The sequence below is a fragment of the Geotrypetes seraphini genome, chromosome 8, assembly GCF_902459505.1.
Source record: "Geotrypetes seraphini chromosome 8, aGeoSer1.1, whole genome shotgun sequence".
Lineage (NCBI taxonomy): Eukaryota > Metazoa > Chordata > Amphibia > Gymnophiona > Dermophiidae > Geotrypetes > Geotrypetes seraphini.
In genome coordinates, this window is record NC_047091.1 from 122,591,993 (window position 1) to 122,611,835 (window position 19,843).

General features: G+C 41.4%; 1 protein-coding gene across 3 annotated transcripts in view; it reads left to right on the forward strand.

Moving 5' to 3' along the window:
* Window positions 1–19,843, forward strand: part of FGF22 (fibroblast growth factor 22) — a 38,378-nt gene that overhangs the window by 12,695 nt on the left and 5,840 nt on the right. For 2 of the 3 annotated variants that reach the window (XM_033955634.1, XM_033955635.1), the window contains exon 4: window positions 16,284–16,387. In XM_033955634.1, coding sequence (XP_033811525.1) covers window positions 16,284–16,387 — 104 coding nt within the window. Of the gene's footprint in view, window positions 1–16,283; window positions 16,388–16,845; window positions 17,557–19,843 lie in introns of those variants that run through there. The other variant, XM_033955636.1, reaches the window with a different exon arrangement.

A 19,843-nucleotide genomic window follows, 5' to 3' on the forward strand; every position in this document is an offset into this window, starting at 1 on the left:
ATGGCCCAATGGTCCTTATCTGCCACCATCTGCAGTCCGTTCTCATGAATTTGCCTATCTGCAGTTGCATCAGTTGCAACCAAATTCCCCATTTACGCTGTGTGTTCATATATTCGCAAACTAGTGCTTCAAAAAAAATTTTTTTTTCACCACACGGTCAGGCTTTGCTTCCAGATATGGCCCCCAAGCATTTGGAGAGTGAAGTACAAGTACTTCATGCAGGAACTTAACCCTATTTTCCTACTGAATCCACTGTTTACTTTCCACAATTTAAGCCGCAACATGAACTGCTGGAATCTAACTTTATTTCCCTATAAACTCCATGTTTTGTTATTCATGATTCTGTGGTTTACGAACATTTTAGTGAGCTATACTACCGTGAATAACGACTGTACTGCATTACTATGTTTGTACAAATACATTTAAATAGAAATTAACACACAAAGTAAGACCTTTCTGTTAGTCTGTCTTCATACATCTGTGACTAGTTTTTTTTTATAATTATAGCTCTTGAAAGCTAGTCAAATAGTTCAGCAAAAGTGTCTAGTCTACAACATGAACATTTACTTTATTTCTATGTATGTAAGCAAGCAGGACAGCTCTGTGGCTTTACGTGTGCATAATTATTGCACATTGCCCATGGGTCTCCTGAAAACCAGAGAGCTGAACTGAGAATCCCCCAGTTTGCTTTTGGGCAAGTTTAAATTAAACAAGTGGCTTATATATGAAAGGCTGACTAGGGAGTTTCCATGAAGTCAAAGGTGTAGGGGGGCTCTAAGCCTCAGCATTCCATTGTCTCTGTCCATCAGGAGCAATCGGGGGCTATGCCTGCCCCCCCTTCCTCTCTGAGCTGTCCACTTTCCCAGCCATGGCTGTAATCAGTACTAACCTTTGACCCTGGGGCTGCTCTGTTTCCTCTGTATCTGCTTGAAGCTCTACTAATTGAGTAATGAAAGACTTCCTGCTCTCTGATCATAAGCAATGGCTTTGCTTTCATGTCCTGGCTGCCTTTAGAAGCTGGTGGTAGGACACTTAATACATGAATCAGAAAGATGCTGGACCCCCAGCTCACACTGTACATGAGAGTCTTGGGAGGGAGGGGTAAATTACAGTAGGTAAAAGTTCTTTAAAGAGAATACTAAGAGATAGTCTATCAGAATGTCATCTGCTTCTAGGTTGGGTGAGAGGCGCATTAGGCATTTTCACATTCATAGAGGTATCTGATTTTTTTTTTTTTTAACTGAAAAAAATTCCTTAGGAGAATGGTCAATGTGCTTCCTGTAAAGTTACAGTGTGTCACAGATACAAAAACGTAGATTATGAGTCATCAGTCAGGCCGGTTTTGTGGCTGAACTCTACCACAAGTCTTTAAATTACAAGCATGGAGAGGCTGAAGCAATGGGAAGGAGAGAGGGGTGGGGGAGAGGAAATTAGATGGGTACATGGGGAAGAGGTGGGATGGAGAGAATGAAGTCAGAGATTAGTTCCTCCCCAAGCACAGTAACTCTGCCACATCTTCCTTTTACAGATGCTAATTAATAGGTGTGTAACAAATAAATAATTGACCCCCCCCCCCCCAGCGTTTTATTGACTTTAAAAAAGGTTGTGACTTTATTCGGCACCTAGCCTGCACACTGGAAAAGTAGGGGTGAGGAACCTCTGATCTAAGTAAATCCATCTATTCATCCATCAGCTGTAAGGTAAAAATGAACACTGTGCAGCCAGCCAACTTCAGACGGGAACAAAACAGAATAAGACAGAAATGTAGTCTCGGGCCCAGCCTCTTCACATATACATCAATGATTTCCCCATACTGCTGGTAATAAACAGAAATATTATTACCTTTAAAAGTGGACTAACATGGCTACCCCACCATCTTACCCTTACTGCTGGAAAGATACAGAAATTATCCCAGTTGTATTGGGTGCCAATCACGTATTTCCAAGCACAAATTTGCCATGCCTATGCATATTGCATATTCTAACTGTCCAAGTTTATTAAAGTTTTGATATACTGCTCATTATGAGATATCTAAGCAGTGTACAAATCATAATAATAATAATAGCAAAAGAAGAAAGTTGAGAGAGGTGGAAAAGGGTAATAAGAGTTTTGGAGGATTAACTACAATGCATGATGGGGGAGGGGAAAGGGGAAGCTGTCCTACTGGTACAATAGACTCCTCTCCGGTTATCTCAGGATAGTAATGATGAGAAGGAAGGGCTAGTGAATAAAGAATGGACATTGGCTGAATGTGTCATTGAAAAGAAAAGTTTTTAGTTGGGCTTTGAATTTGTCATGGGAGGATTCGAGTCTAAGATGGGAAGGGAGACTGTTCCAGAAGGAAGGTCCCGTCACAGAGAAAATGCACTCCAGAAGGTGCAATGCAAGTTCTGAGATGAGCATTAGCAGTGAATCTGAGAGACTTGAGCCACCACAGCAAGAGTCAGAGGGGTGGCATGTCCCTCATGCCCCTTTTCCGGGTTACCTGACCCACTGGGCACGGCTCCCCGCCATCCCAACGCTCATCACCTGATGAGCCTCATGACCCAGTAGCTCGGGAATCTGCCTCCCCCGAACTAACAACAGCTACCCCCAACTAAGGGCGGGTGGGCGGGAAAAGCCGCCCCGGAGGACCTTGGAAAAAGTCGAGTCCTTCAGGATCCCGGCTTTAAAACCTCGCCCCTGTGCCGCTCTTCCAATCACTTTAAATTTACTTCTCTGACAGGCTCTCCGCCAAATCACCTGTCTACTCCCTTCTGCCCTTCCCCTACCTACTCTAATCCCTACCTACCCAGCCAATGGGCAACACGAGGGCTCTACCAGCCCCATGTTACATTACGCCCATCGACACTGGGGTCTCAGGCTCCCATTTTCAGAAAAAGCAAATAAATCTCTAAAACAAACTCAAATTTGACCTAAATAGTTAAAAGGTAGCACCTGCCCTAGACTATGCTAAGCTCAGCTTGATACTAAGGGGCTCTTATTCAAAACTTAAATACACCTAAAATCCCATCCAAGTCGGCACTTGGACGATCTAAAGGACAGGTCATCCAAATGCTGATAATTGAAATGGCTTTTTAGACGTATCCAGGGACATTTTAGGCCTTTGAATCCTGCTCTGCGCCCAGAGCTGAAACAGGTGTTTTTGGAGGAGTGGTGTGGGTGGGATGTGGGCCGAACTAGACTTGCAGGGATAATCGAGTTGTGAGTTAGACAATATAAAGACAGGTATAAGTGCCCAAAAGGTTTTCAAAGTGACCAGAGAACAACTGCAGAGACAAAGACCCACACACACTCCTCCCCACCCCCGTGTTCATTGACCCCATCACACCCCCACAAAGTTCAGAATAAAAACGTACTTACCTGCCTCCAGAACATCAGCACCTGGCATAGGAAAGCCTAGTAGAGCTGCACAGAAATGGCTTAAGTAGTCTGGGGGGTGGGCTACTGAACCATGGAGGGAAGGACCCAGGCCCATAAGCCATTCTAAGCACTACATTCATGGTGGAAAATGTGAGCCCACCAAACCCCCCGAAAACCTACCGTACTGCCATAAAGGTGCCACCTGCAGCCATAAGGGCTATTGGGGTTGTAGACAATTGGGCATAGTGGGTTTGGGGAGGGCTCACCATGACCTATAAGGGAGTTCTGATGAGATGTTTATGTGGCACCCTTTTTGTGAAGTTCACATCAGTGCCCTGTAAGGTGTCCCTCTGCTCTGTTGCCAAGTTTGGGTGGCCTCTCCCATGTCCAAAGGTCTTATTCTGGGCATTTGGGACTTAACACCTGGACATACAGATAGACTCCCACTTCTGTAAGTCTGAGAAATGGTTCTCTGCATGATAATACCTGAATCTCTAAGACTTTTCTTGCCGAGGCAATGGCTACCAGGAACAGTCTTCAATGTCAGATCTAGCAGTGATGCTTCCTGCAAAAGTGCGAATGGAGCCTTACTGAGCCCCCTCAAAACAATGTTAGATTCATGACAGGAACGATTGCCTCATCGGAGGCCGCAGCTTCCTTAAAAAAACAGGCTATGTCAGGATGTGAGACCAATGAGTCCTTTTCCACTCAGGCTCTGAAGCACAAGAGACCTGCAGAAATGCCAAAACCACTAATGCCGGGGCTTTTATCGGCTCCATCTTGTCCTTCTTGTACCAATATTGAAATGACTTCCAGGGCTGCAATCGTAATTGGTCTCTTGGCTCTAAGGAAGGTAGCCATGACCACTTCCAAATAACCTTTCCACACTAGAACTGTGTGCTCAAGAGCCATGCCAAAAGACCAAAGTGTTCCGGACTCTCCATGGGAACTGGACCCTGCAACAGAGATCCAAATGCACCAACAATTCGAGACCTCTGTCCTTTTGAAGGCGCACCAGGTCTGCATATCACAGCTGACGCTGGTGCCACCAAAATTACTAACCATCTTCTCCAGCCATTCAGCCAAAGAGTCCAGAAAGTAATCTGCTAGGGGGTAGCTGAATTTGAATTTGTATCCAACTCGTATTATTGCCAGCACCTAGCAGTCTGAGCTGATCCACATCCATGCCTCCTAATAGGCTGTTAACCTCTCTCCTATCTGCAGAGTCATGGCTATGACCTGGCATCAATGAGACTTTCTTGAGGTTGCAGGGATGCGTGGTCCAGAGGACTGAGTATGCCTTAAGTTTCCATACTTCTGCTGTGATTGCTATGTTCTCTGGGTAGCAGTTCCTCTGGAGTACTGGTTAAAGCACCTTGAGCCACAAACATTATCCTAACTAGACCCTGTAGGAACATGAAATCTGCTGTCTGGAAGAGTCTTAGGTCAACAATCTGCCACAATGACCATAAGATCATCCAATCATTTACCGAAGAGCATCTGGCCCTTAAAGGGGAGCCTGCATAGAGTGGCTTTCGAAGCCGAATCTTCTACCCATTGCCTGATCCAAAGCATTCTGCGGGCAGAGACAGAGTAAGCAGATACCTTGCTCAAGACTCTGCAACATAATCAATCCCCACCATTACCAGCTGAGGGTAGACGTCATCATCTGAGAAAGAAATCTGATGGACTCTCGTATGACAGACATATGCCATGAAAGAGGCCGTTGATGCTACTTTAACTCCCAAGGCTAAGGCTTCGAATTTCCACTTAAGGACTACATCCACCCTGCGGCCCTGAACATCCTTTAACATTACTCTCCCTTCACTAGGGAGGGAAGTATGCTTGGTAACTTGCACTACCAACAAATTCACTTTTGATTGGACAAATAACTGCTGATATCAGGATGCAAAGGGAAAAAAAGTTGGAGCCTGGGAAACCCTCATAACAGAGCACTGTGTACCAGACATCTGCAGAGGATCCATTTTTAATTTTGCATGCTTGGTAACTTGCACTACCAACAAATTCACTTTTGATTGGACAAATAACTGCCGACATCAGGATGCAAAGGGAAAAATAGTTGGAGCCTGGGAAACCCTCATAACAGAACACTGTGTACCAGACATCTGCAGAGGATCCATTTTTAATTTTGCACCCACCAAAGCCCGATCGGACCACCACAGGGGCCAAGCAGCCTGTGCTCAAGCACCTGATAAATCAGGTTGCAAGCTAACTTCCAGGAGAATGGACCCTGAGCTCCACAAGTCCTATTGCAGGCTGGCTAGATAGGTAGTCCAAGGGTTTCCCTCCTAGCTGCAGACTTTTCCCAGAGTCTGCATCCTCTCCCAGGCAGAGCTGTCCCAGGGTCACTGGGAACCTCTTGAGCACTGCAAAACCTCCAGATTTGGATAAAACCCTGAAAAATAAGAAAAAATGAACAGAGATCAGAACACCACCATCTCAACTCACTTGCAGAAGGAAAAACTGAAGGAGGCACTACAGCTATTAGAGGAGGAGGTGGAGTTGAAGAATGAAAATGTAATCCTTCTGTAACATAACTCAAAATTGGGGGGATATTGATATTACCTATAGTCAGGACTCCTAGACACATTGCACCAGAACAGGGCATTACCACCTATCTCTTGACTCTTTGATATCCTAAGGAGACTGTCATGAAAGACTTCATTATAAGCCTTCTGAAAATCCCAAAGGTAATATATAGAAATAAAATAAAAACAAAGGAAATAAAGTGATACTTTTTAATAGGGCTAACATAATAAAAACCCCTCCCTTTTTCTTTTCTTTTTTTTTAACAAAGCTGCAGTAGCAGCTGCTGCGCGGCAAATGCCCCAAAAGCCTATTAAATTAAATCAGAGCAATTACCACAGATTTAATAAAGGAGCCCAAATCTAATTTAAAAAATGAATTAAGTTATTCTACTTTATTTCCTTTGTTTTGTTTCATCCCTACATGATACCTTTAAAAATGGACTAACTTGGCTATCACACCATTTTATTTGAAAATTCAAAATAAAGTATAGTATATTACAAAGTCATCTTTATCCACCTTTTAAAAAAAACCTCAAATTGGTAAGGCAAGAATTGCCTTTGCTGAACACATGATTCATTTTGAGTAAGCTGTGTTCATCTTATATGGTCAGTAATTTTGCCTGGCCACAATTTCAAGCTCCCCAGTCTGGATCACCCCTGGAACCTTTTTAAAAATAGTCCTACCTTGACCATCATCCAGTCCTCACAAGCTAGTTGAAAGATAGAAAACAGAGAATGGGTTTAAATAGTCAATATTTTCAATGGAGAAGGGTAAATAGTGGTATTCTCCAGGGGTCTGTGCTGGGACCGCTGCTTTTTAACATATTTATCAATGATCTAAAGATGGGAATAAATAGTGAAATAATTAAATTTGCTGATGACACAAAGTTGTTAAATTGAAAGAGGATTGTGAAAAATTGCAAGAGGACCTTGAAAGACTGGACGTCAAAATGGCAAATGACATTTAATGTGAGCAAGTACAAAATGATGCATGTGGGAAAGAGGAACCTGAACTATAGCTACGTGATACTGGGTTCTGTGTTAGGAGTCACTGCCCAGGAAAAGGTTCTGTGTTAGGTGTCATTGTTGAGGATGCGTTGAAACCCTCAACTCAATGTGCAGCGGCTACTAAGAAAGCAAATAGAATGTTAGGAATTATCAGGAAAGGAATGGAAAACAAAGATGAAAATGTTATAATGCCCTTATACTATGGTATGGCTGAACCTCAAATACTGTGTGCAATTCTGGTTGCCATATCTCAAAAAAGATATAATGGAATCAGAAAAGGTACAGAGAAGGGTAACAAAAATGATAAAAAGGATGGGATGACTTCCCTATGAGGAAATGCTAAAGCGGTTGGGGCCCTTCAGCTCAGGTGTGATATGATAGAGGTCTATAAAATAATAAGTGGAAAGGGTAAATGTGAATCGCTTATTCACTCTTTCCAAAAATACTAAGATTAGAGGACATGCGATAAAGCTACTAAGTAGTAGATTTAAAACAAACTGGAGAAAATATTTCTTTACACAATGTGTAATTAAACTCTGGAATTCAATGCCAGAGAGTATGGTGAAATTAGTTAGCTTAGCGGGGTTTAAAAAAAGTTTGGCTAATTTCCTAAAAGAGAAGTCCATAGGCTATTATTGATATGGCTTGGGGAAATCCACTGCTTATTCCTAGGATAAGCAGCATAAAATTTGTTTTACTACTTGGGATCCACAGTAGTTAGGTACTTGGGTTGGCCACTGTTGGAAACAGGACACTGGGTTTGATGGACCTTCAGTCTGTCCAAGTATGGCAATTCTTATGTTCTTATTTTAATGGTACGTTGCAGATTACTAGTAACAGGGATACATGGAGCAGTAGAATATCTTTTTGGCTGGAGGGGGTTGAAAATAGGTCTCTTTCCTCACCCCAAGATCTCTAGTTGCTGATGCTGTATTGCTCAAAATGGGTGAGTAATTTCGTATCTGGGACTCTGGGAAAGTGGAAACTAGTATTACAATTATTTGATAGCATCATTCTACCAATCCTATTATAGGTGAATGAGGCGCAGGGTCAGACGTCACAAAACCCCACAAAGAAACCCTGCAAATAGACATTTTGTATCCACAAAAACACTCAAGAATAGGGTACAGAATAGAAGTAACATAGTAACATAGTAGATGACGGCAGATAAAGACCCGAATGGTCCATCCAGTCTGCCCAACCTGATTCAATTTTAAAAAAAAATTTATTTTATTTTATTTTTTTTAATTTTTCTTCTTAGCTATTTCTGGGCAGAATCCAAAGCTTTACCCGATACTGTGCTTGGGTTCCAACTGCCAAAATCTCTGTTAAGACTAACTCCAGCCCATCTACATCCTCCCAGCCATTGAAGCCCTCCCCTGCCCATCCTTCACCAAACGGCCATACACCGACACAGACCGTGCAAGTCTGCCCAGTAACTGGCCTAGTTCAATATTTAATATTAGTAGGCTTCTGCCATTTACTATTCACTCTGCAAAGAGAATATTCAAAATTCTGATTTCACCTCAGTAAGAGAGACACAAATTCCCTCCACTACTAGAAATTCTGGAAAATACACTGAGTTTTATTAGAGACAGGTCTTGTCAGATTAATTTCTTTGACTGGATCAAGGAAGGCGTGCTAGATGAGTTGTACTTAGATTTTGGCAAAGCCAATTGTCTATGAGTCTGGATAAGCAATTTTATAACTAAATCAAGTATCCTCAGCTTGGGTCCTAAAAGTGTCTTTTCTGTCTGGGTTGGGAACAGGTTGAGTGGAGTGCAATGAAAAGTAGTAGTAAATGGAGTTCACTCTCAGTGGTTTGCCCAAGCCTGGGTTCTTGGTCCAGTTCTTTTTAACGTTTTGGTAAGTGATATGGTGCAAGGGTTTGTCTGATAAGGTTTGCCTCTTTGCAGATGATACCAAAATCTTCAATAGAGTAGACACCCCTGATTGTGTAGATAACATGAGGAAGGACCTAGCAAAGCTTGAAGAATGGTCCAGAAAGACAAGGCTAAAAAAAAAAATGCAGGATCATTCATTTGGGCTTTAAAAATCTGAGGGAATATAGGGGACAACATACTTTTGAACATGAACGAAGAGGAGGACTTAGAGGTGATCATATATCTGATAATTTTAAGGTGAGCAAACAGGTAGAAAATATGGTGGCAAAAGCCAGAAGTGTGCTTGGGTGCATATGGAGAGGATGGCCAGTTATAGCCTTTATTGTACCTTTTTTCAGCATGATTGATTAACTTCTTAATTACCTGCTTTAACCACTTTTATGCTCTTTTTGTGGTCTAAGAAAGCATGGCCATATATTCTATTTCTTTTGTTGAAATGTGATTTTGAACATTTATTCCTGCTGTATTTTAAGCAATATGTATTTTCTTGTAAAGTTATAAAATTGAATAAATAAATAATATAAATAAACTAAATGCACGTGATATGGGCCTGAAAGTGACAAACTGGATTAAAAGCTGGCGGCCAAAAAAGCAAATAGGATGCTAGGAATTATTTAAAAAAGGGATGGTTAATAAGACTAAGAATGTCATAATGCCCCTGTATCGCTCCATGGTGCGACCTCACCTGGAGTATTGCGTTCAATTTTGGTCTCCTTATCTCAAGAAAGATATAGTGGCGCTAGAAAAGGTTTAAAGAAGAGCGACCAAGATGGTAAAGGGGATGCAACTCCTCTCATATGAGGAAAGACTAAAATGGTTAGGGCTCTTCAGCTTGGAAAAGAGACAGCTGAGGGGAGATTTGATTGAAGTATACAAAATCCTGAGTAAAGTAGAACGTGTACAAGTGGATCGATTTTTCACTCCGTCAAAAATTACAAAAGACTAGGGGACACTCGATGAAGTTACAGGGAAATAACTTTTAAAACCAATAGGAGGAAATTTTTTTTTTCACTCAGAGAATAGTTAAGCTCTGGAACGCATTGTCAGAGGATGTGGTAAGAGCGGATTGCATAGCTGGTTTTAAGAAAGGTTTGGACAAGTTCCTGAAGGAAAAGTCCATAGTCTGTTATTGAGAAAGACAGGGGGGAAGGCACTGCTTGCCCTGTATCGGTAGCATGGAATATTGCTTCTCCTTGGGTTTTGGCCAGGTATTAGTGACCTGGATTGGCCACCGTGAGAACGGGCTACTGGGCTTGATGGACCATTGGTCTGACCCAGTAAGGCTATTCTTATGTTCTTAGGAAAAAGGAGGTGGTGATGTGTCTATATAAGTTTCTGATGAGACGTGAAAGCATTTTTTTTAGCGCAGGCTGGTGCGCTGAATGCTCTGCATTGCTCCCTACATTCAGAGTTCCTATGAGTAATGCGTGAGGAGTAATGCAGAACATCCAGTGAGCCGGCCTGCGCTAAAAACTGCTTCTTCGGTTTTGTAAAGGGGGGGGGGGGGGTAGAGAACTATATACAGTTCTGGAGAGCAGACCTTCAAAAAGATATAAATAGGATGAGTCTGTCCAGAGGCAGCTACTAAAATGAAATAGCCTCTCAGTAAAGGTGGTGGAAATGAAGGTTCTCTGAATTCAAGAAAGCATGGGAAAAGCACATGAGAGAAGGGATAGCAGATGATATGGATGTGCAGCAGACTGGATTGGCCATACACTGTCATGATCTATCTTTCTGTACACACTTAACACACATGTACAAACCTACCCCAGCAAACCGGCAAAATGCAAAACTCATAACAGCTGCAACCCGGCCTAAAAAAACTGGCAATGAAATACTGCAGTGTGTTCTTGTGGGAAAACGAACAAATTGCTACAGATCCTTACATAGAATTTATATGCTAGCAGAATAATTAATGTCCATGACCTAACACAGAGCACAGACCAAGCCTCACCAAACACAGAATGAATGATCACATATTTCCCTCTGTACTGTGAAAAACAGAAAGATATCAAACATGCACATTTCTCAGACCTCGCAGAGTACAATCCTGGCAGAAATGTCAGCGCAATCTGTTGTATCCTGCCATCATGTAAGAAATGGGACTTGATCAGGGGCAATGTGGATCAGCACCAAAACCTGGAATTAGTTCTTTTTATTCTCTTCTGCACTGTGTAATTACTTCCTTTTATCACTTATGTGGTATTTTCATAGCACATAGTCAAGCAGGGACCAGAAATGGGGGAAATTCCAGGCTGGAGATTTTGGGACAGTCCTGGATTTCTGACCACCCCATCCTGTTGCATTATGGGACTTGACAGCACTGATTTCAGTGGGCAAGATCAGTTACTACAAACCTCACATTGTTTTGAGATGTAAGTTCAAAACCAGAACTGGCCAAAATCTCCTGCCTGGAACTGATAACTTGGCATTTCTGAGGAAGTTTATTCTATTCTTTAAAACTTCTGAGGGGGATCCCATAATCTCCCTAGGAAAGTCATTCCAGGGTCAGACTACCACTATTACTAATCATTTTTATAGCACTACCAGACATATACAGCACTGTATATCAAAACACAGAAGAGACAGTCCCTGCTCAAGAGCTTAGAATCTAATCAGGACAGGCAAACTGGACAAGAAGGTGTGCTCAGGTGGGAGAACTGCAGAGGGACAGACATTGGTGCTTAGAAGGTGGGTTGGAGTTTAGAATTGAAAACATCTTCAAACTAAGATCTACTTAATGTTGAACTGTGTTCTACCCTACTATTGTTATAAATCCTTTTTTTTTTTTTTTGTCCTCTTCCCTCCCCCCTCCTTTTTGTAGTTCACAGAATGGTCTGTGCACAAGGGAAGATACAAGGGTGTTCTTCCTTATCACAGTATCATGACGTAGGATTTGAGGGTACGATGTAGGAGCTGTACTGGAATGAGGCTTAGACACATCCACTCCAAGGCCTTTCCAATGCCAAGGGGAGGGGGGGGGTCAGACACCTACTGACAAAAGAAATGTGGATCCTATGGTCTTATCTGAGAGCAGGACTTCTTAAGGTCACTTTACTTGAATTCTTCCAAGAGCTCTTCCTTCCACACAGTTAAACAATCTCATAGCCCACAAACCACAAAGTTACTACAATCCTATGATTTTACAGCGGGGCTTGTCTATAAACTGAAGTATCAAAGGAAAGAAAACGTTTTGAAACTTAAAACCTTGCAAAGGAAATGTGAGCATTTTCAGAATCTCAATCCAAGCAACATCATATCACATGAATATTGTTGCTTTAATCATTTTTCTCCTGTAAAAAGTGTATCAGCTGCAGTATCTCATTAGATTATTACACTTTTTACACTGTTCAAGAGATCTCCCTGCTGGCAGGGATTTCCTATATAAGGCTGTGACAGCAAACTCCAGGTCTCCCTCCCTCTCCTGAAAATCAGAAATGGCCAGTGCAAGGGTAAATGTCTTGAACACCCTCTGTTCACTTTTAGCCCCCCCCACAAAAAAATATTTTTAAAAATAATTAAACTCAATTATGATTACCCCAATACCTCCTTCCAAAAACAATCTTGTAAGAATGCAAAAAAAAAAATGTACAAGTATACAACAATGTTTTTTGAGCTTGTATGCCTGTCAGAATCTGGAGACAGTACTGAGCCAGGTCATCGGTTTTTGTAAAGTGGGGTGAGCAGAGGCCCTGTAAAAAAATTGTCTCTACTACCACCTTGAGTCAAAATGTAGTAATTGGCCCTATTATATCCCCCACACACCCACACCCAAGAGCTGGCCATCAATGATCGGGGGGCCTCTTTTCCATAAGCTAATCAAGCCTCAGAGATTATTAATGGGACTCTGCATGGAGTTCTGAAATCAAGAGGCAGATGGCACTGAACAGCACAAGCAGGCCAAAGTCTAAAAGAAATTCTGTATTTGCTCCTTCGGCCAGCTAAAGATGGGATTACTGGCGGGATGGAGTCCCAGTTATATTGTTCCAGAGGGAGTGACAGTCTGCCTGCCAGCAATAACTGAGCTAGAGAGAGTAAAGATAGGAGAGAGACCTCAAGAAGTGCAAATGAAGGCTCAGGGCATGTCATTTAGAAGAGACTGGTTCTAACTGAGCTGGAGGCCCATAAACTTCAGGCCAAAAAATACAACAAAATATAAAAAGGAGCATTTTTGGCAGAACACAGACAGGATTGGCAGTTAGAAAGAACTACAATCCAGAGTTTGGAGGTCAGAGGATCAGATAAGGGGTCATTTTGCAAAGAGATCTGGACCCAAAGTCTAGCCTAACTTTCATCTCTGCAGTGTGAGACTGAGGAGCTGTAAAACCTTCTTTACACCCCTCAAACCAGGGTCACTGCAAGAAAGTGTCCTCATTAAGTGCCTGTCCATACAAAGGATAGTTAACCCTGTGGTTGCTACCTGAAAAAAAAATGAGTTTCAGATTCTCAAGCAGTACTAAGGTTTCCAAATGGGTTAGTTTTGCATATAGCATGGCAGTAATGAACCTAAATAATTTAGTGCCACAATCTCAAGAAAGTAGAATTCAACAATATCAATATATGAAAACCTTTTTACTATGTAAAAGAAAACTAACAATATATATATATATATAAAACTTTTCTATATGCAATTTAGTTGAAGGTGTACAACAAACCCACATAAATATAACACATTAAACATAGCTACCACAGCGTTAAAAAAAGGGGGATGAAAAAGCCTCAGAACCCCACCTCCACCCTATAGAGTCCAGGTAGTAGGTTATAAACAGGGTAAGGGAACCTCACTGGCATAAAAAAACCTCCTCTAATAAGCTAATCTTGTAGCCTTGTGCAATACAAAAAAAATTATATCCAAGAATCTATAATGAGCAGGAAAATACTTAACACAGATCAATGAACCTAAGTCAGGGTATGTGAAATGTGATCTCAGTCTCTCAAATTTACTGCTAATGTCCACCATACTGCTCCATCATGCCAAAAAGAACTTCTTTTCGTCATTAATAAGATACAACATATAGAGTCAATTTATCCAGATGTGCTTGAAAATTCCTGTTAATCAAACCAGTGGCACCTGGTATGATGGAAAATATTTCTTGATTTCTGCTGCATTTTCTTGGTACTAAGTGAAGCATCAACACTAAAGGTTTCCAAACGTCATCCACATGGCACAGAAAGTATCCGTAGAATTATTTGTGGGCTGGGCTGTCTTTGTAGCAGAATTAGGAGTACTACCAACAGCTCCTGCAAAGGATCCTAGTCTCAGGTCATCCTTAAATCTGAAATATCTTCAATCCTTGCAACTTATTTCTATACTGATCTTCTTCAAAAAGGGATGGGACAACTTTCCTATGAGGAAAGGCTAAAGTGGAGAAAAGGCAGCTCAGGGGTGACATGATAGAGGTCTATAAATTACTGAATGGAATGGGTAGATGTGAATCGCTTGTTTACCCAGTCCCAAAATACTAGGACTGGGAGGCAACAGACCAGAAAAAATATTTCTTCATACAACATGTAATTAAACTCTGAAATAGAGAATGACACGGGGACAAATTTTTCCCCATTGTTGTGGGAACTCATTTTCTTGTCCCGTCCCCGCAAGTTCTTTTCCTATCCCTGCCCCATTCCTGTAAACTCTGCCTTAACTTCAGAAGCCTCAAACACTTTAAAATCATAAGTGTTTGAGGCTTCTGAAGTTAAGGCAGAGTTTACAGGAATAAGATAGGGACAGCAACAAATTTGTCCCTGTGTCATTCTCTACTCTGAAATTCGTTACTATTAAATGTGGTGAAATCAGTTAGCCTAGCAGGGTTTAAAAAAGATTTGGATAATTTCCTAAAAGAGAAGTCCATAGGCCATTATTAAGATGGTTTGGGGAAATCCACAGCTTATTCCTAGGATAAGCAGCATAAAATCTGTTTTACGACTTGGGATCTAGCTAGGCACTTGGGACCTGGGTTGGCCACTATTGAAAACAAGATGCTGGACTTGATGGATCTTTGGTCTGTCCCAGTATGGCAATTTTTATGTTCTTATGAAAAAAAATAAAAGGACAGCATTCAAGCTGCTGGGGAGATTTTTAATATAGTTCTCATCAGCTTTTCAGAATTACTATTGCCTTATCAGGACAGTACATGTAATCTGGGGACAAGTGCCTGTTATTCTAGAGACTGATTGAATTTCAGTGTCTGTTTCAGTACCAGAATTGACCCAAATTCTAACCCCCTCCTTCTTTTTACAAAACCATGCTAGCATTTTTTTAGTGGTGGCTGCAGAGGTAACAGCTCCGAAGCTCATAGGAATTATTTGTGGATGCATTTCTATGAATATTGATTTTTCTGTTGTAGGAACTGAATTTTTCTGTTTCTACTTGTCTCAGTTTGTTTTAAGACTTTATGTATGTAACCATTTTGTAAACTGTTTTGATATAAAACGGTATAGAAATTTTTAAAATAAAAAAATATTTTTTTTTAAATGAGTGTCAGAGCTGATAGCACCATAACCAGTGATAAAAAAAAGCTAGCGCAGTTTTGTAAGGGGGGGGTGGGGTGGTAAATTTGGTACTTACAATTTCAGCTGAAACAGTGTGATGTCCCTGAATTTGTGAAACCCCCACCAGGTGCGGTCGGGGCAGAAGCAATTCCTACTTGCTCCTGCCCTTACCAGCTTCCTTTTCAAAATGGCTGCTGTAGAGCCAACATAGGCAGGAGCAAGTAGGGGATCACTCCTACCCCAAATGCACCACTAAAGTTGGTAAGGTACAACCTGTAAGGGAAGGGGGCCTATGGATGGTTGTGGTGTTCTGGAAGGGGGGGGGGGCTGAGTTGGTTTTGGTTACGGAAACTGAGCAACAAAATTTAGTCGCAATTTGGTTTTGGTTGAAACAGAAAACAAATGGTCTTGGTCATCCTCTATGCTGCTTCCAGTAAAACTACTTCACAAGCACAGAAATAAAACTCTTCACTATTATCAATGACCAGCTAAGCCTGAATTAACTTAAAACAAGAATTCAGAGCTTTGCTGCTTGCTGGATGTCAGAACAGGAACTTAGGAGGAAAGGGTTTGAGGAACATATCTCCAGGATGCCTGCTGTTACGCATGAATCCAAACTTCTCTCCAGGCATAGGGAACTGACCCAAACCAGGAATCTCCACCCAGAGCAGCGATTTTTCACTAGGTGTCGCAAAGTGCCACTGCTGCCAACACTCTGCTCAGAGTTCTCTCCTCTGTCATTACAGAGCTGAGTTCAGAGTCACACAGATCAGTGAACATCCTGCAGTGGGAAAGACCATAAGCAGCACAACATAGTCAAGGCAGAGAGAGGGATGCCACACTGTTTCCTCTGCATCCTTTCTTGTGGGTATCTTATCAGCAGTCTATAGCAGGAGAAAGTAACAGAATGAGAATATACACACAGTTTTCCTCATTTTTTACCCCCTCATATCTTTTTTTTTCTCCTCAGGTGTGTTGGAAATTCGCTCAGTAAATGTGGGTGTCGTTGCCATTAAGTCTGTGCACACAGGGCTATTTCTTGCTATGGATAAGCATGGGAAATTATATGGGACGGTATGTATATCACCTGCCTTTTTTTTAGCTAAATTTTTTATAAAAAGATAATACTTATATTGCCTCCCTATAAGTATATCAAAGTGAAGAAGAACATTATTAGAAAACAAACAAAAAAAAAAAGTTAGAGGAGATATGGAGATTAATTACTTTACATCAACATGGTTCAGTTGTAAAAAGGACAGGGAGATGGCTAACATTGAGAGAATATAGTTAACTTGAGGGTCAAGAGTTATTTTGAAGAGGAAATCCTTTCCTTTCCCCACTAAGTTAAATCAAGGAAACCATTTTGCTAAGGTATGAGTGACGATGTTCTTAATTTTAGTAGTATTCAAAGTTAGAATTTGTGAAGGGTCTTTATGAATAAGAATGTCCAGATATTTAAAAGCATGGAAGATACAAATGAAATTTAAGTGTTTAAGATCAAAAGAAACAACCAGGTCACCTGTCTCTTTCAGGTCACACTGATGGAGCTATGAGGAGAACCCAGGGTGTCCCAAATTACTTGACTAAAGAAGAGAAGCTGGGCAGAGTTGATCCTGTTAGAAAGCTTTCAGGATCCTTCCTAGGACTGCCTTGCAATCTTACTAGCAGAGAGGAAAGAGAGCCTTTTTTAAAAATCATATTATTCTTTTTTTTTTTAATAAACCCTACCAGATATGCATAGCACTATACTGCGGTAGTAGGTACAATATGTTTCTACTTTAAATGACTTACTAAGCGGGTATCTGAGGCAGTGTGTGATAGTGACTTACCCAAGGTCACAATAAGTGACAGTGGCAGGATTTGAACCCTGGCGTCTGATTTTCAGCTCATTGTTGTAACCCAAGGGGATTCTCAATCTATTACTTGGGATACATTTAGCTAATCAGGTTTTCAGGATACCCACAATCTGCGTTTGTTACAGAGATTGAGAGATTCTCTCACATTGAAAACTTTTGAGATAGTGATTACTATGCTCATATCTCCAGTGTTGGACTATTGTAATTCATTATATCTTGGTCTACCTAAATATGTGATACATGCATTACAAATTGCACAAAATGCTGCAGCTTGAATTATTATTCGAGCCTCTAAATAGGGGCTCCCCGATATTCACGGGGGTTCCGTTCCAGGAACACTCCCCCCCCACCCGAATGTTGAAAAACCGCAAATACATTTTTTAGCAGGGGAGACAGTAAAGGGCAGCTGGAGAGGCAGGAGAGAGCAGCCGGAGCGCTGGCGAGTGAAGGAAATCACTCGCGGTATGCTCTGACCACCTCTTCCTGTACTAAAGTCAGGCCTCACCAATCAGGAGCTTCCTGACTTTAGTGCAGGAAGAGGCGGTCAGAGCATACCATGAGTGATTTCCTTCACTCGCTGGTGCTCCGGCTGCTCTCTCCTGCCCAGTCATTCGCGGTCGGAAACTACCACGAATGACCGGGTCCGCAAATCGCTGACCACAAATGACCAGGGTAGCACTGTAACACCAATTTAGTGTAGCTTGATTTTTAAAGTTTTGACCGACAAATGTCCAGTAGTCTTGAACTCTTTGTTTTGCTGTTATTAACCAAAGAGAGCTTTGTGTCCTGAGAGTCAGATGAATCTTGAAGTCTTGTCATTGAACCTGGTGAGATCAGTAAGAATCTGTCAGTCTATGATGTCAGTCCAGGGAGTTGTGTTATGGAATTTGTTGCCTGTTGAAATTAAGCAGTCTTCTACTGTGATGCAATTTAGAAAAGGAGTGAAAACTATGCTGCTTGAGAGAATATATGAGTAAGTTAGTTTATGTACTGCAGGCAGTTTCTTTTAACTTACAGTATTTTTGCTAAAAGAATTGAATTAATAGTAGGTGAATGTAAATTGTACAGAGGTTTTCCCTATTATTTGTCTGTTTATTATTTTTTTAATGTATATTTTTATGTAACCCGCTAAGAACTGTGGCTATAATGGGATATAAATTTTAAATAAATACGCATACACTAACTTCACTGTATGCAAATCTATATCATGCATATTCATGGTGGGTATCCTGAAAACCTGATTGGCTAGGTGTGTCCCCAGGACTGGATTGAAAACCACCGCTCTAACCAGTAGCACACATCCAGATTTGAACACATTTTCTGAGTTTGAGACAAATTGAGAATAGTTGTTCTGTGGGACCATTCTTATAAACGGTTCATAGACAACGGCGCGAAAGACAAAAGCGCGCGCTGACAATTGAGCGTAGCACGGAGGCGTGTGCCGCACAAAATTACAGTTTTTAGGTGCTCTGACGGGGTTTTTTTTGGGGGGAACCCCCCAGTTTACTTAATAGACATTGCACCGGCGTTATGGGGGGCTTGCGGGGTTGTAACCCTCCACATTTTACTGTAAACTGAACTTTTTCCCTAAAAACAGGGAAAAAGTTAAGTTTTCAGTAAAATGTGGGGGGTTACAACCCCCCACAACGCGGCGCGATGTCTATTAAGTAAAGTGGGGGGGTTCCCCCCCACGCCCCCCATCGGAGCCCTAAAAACAGTAATTTAGAGTGGCGCGCGCCTCCGCGCTGCGCTCAATTGTCTGGGCGCACCTTTGTTGCGGCGCACTTTGACCTGACACCCTTATAAACAAGTTGCTAGGATTACCTGCTTGAAAATTACATCTGCTCAGATCCTTAAATATACAGACCGATGTCACTGTTCAGTGATGCACTTTCTATTTAAAGATAACTTATCCACTGTCAGCACCATTGAATATGGTGGCTTAAAACAGATAAATGGTTATTTTTATCCATGTACCTTAGTCCTGCTCTATCTGATGAAGTTCATGGGATAGTGGACCTGCTATTCTTATGCAGACAGCTTTGGTAGAATATCAAATTGTCCAGATAAAAGTTATGTTTGCCAGCATTGAATTTTAAAAACTAATGCTTTATCCATAGTAACACAGTAAATGAAGGCAGAAAAAGACAAGGTGGCCAGTCACACCCACCACTCCACACAGGTCATATTAACGTATAAATGGTAGTTGTGAAGTCTCTATCATGCCAATCATATAGGCAGCCAAACATGATGGGGGTGGTTATAACCGAGATTCCAAGTATTGCTGTCAGTATTCAAAATTACTAGTCAAGATACCTTCCCCTCTCCCCTAAGCTACATAGCACCCGCATTTGCAGTATGTGAAAATTAAATCATCTAACACACTGGAGGTGTTGAAACTTCACATGTCTCTTGCCATCTGCAAGACACAGGGCCTCCGGTTCCTCTGGCTATAACATAAAACATTTTGAATAGGTAATGCTAATAGATTTGATCACGGAACACCCCAAATGAAACAAGTACACTGGCTTCCAGTACATTGTCATATCCAATTTAATATTCTTACCTTGACTTATAAGACACAACATTTAGGCATTCCTGACTATTTGGCTTCACTAATCATTCCTTATTCATCAACACATACTCTTCATTCATTAAATAGACTTGTTATTCC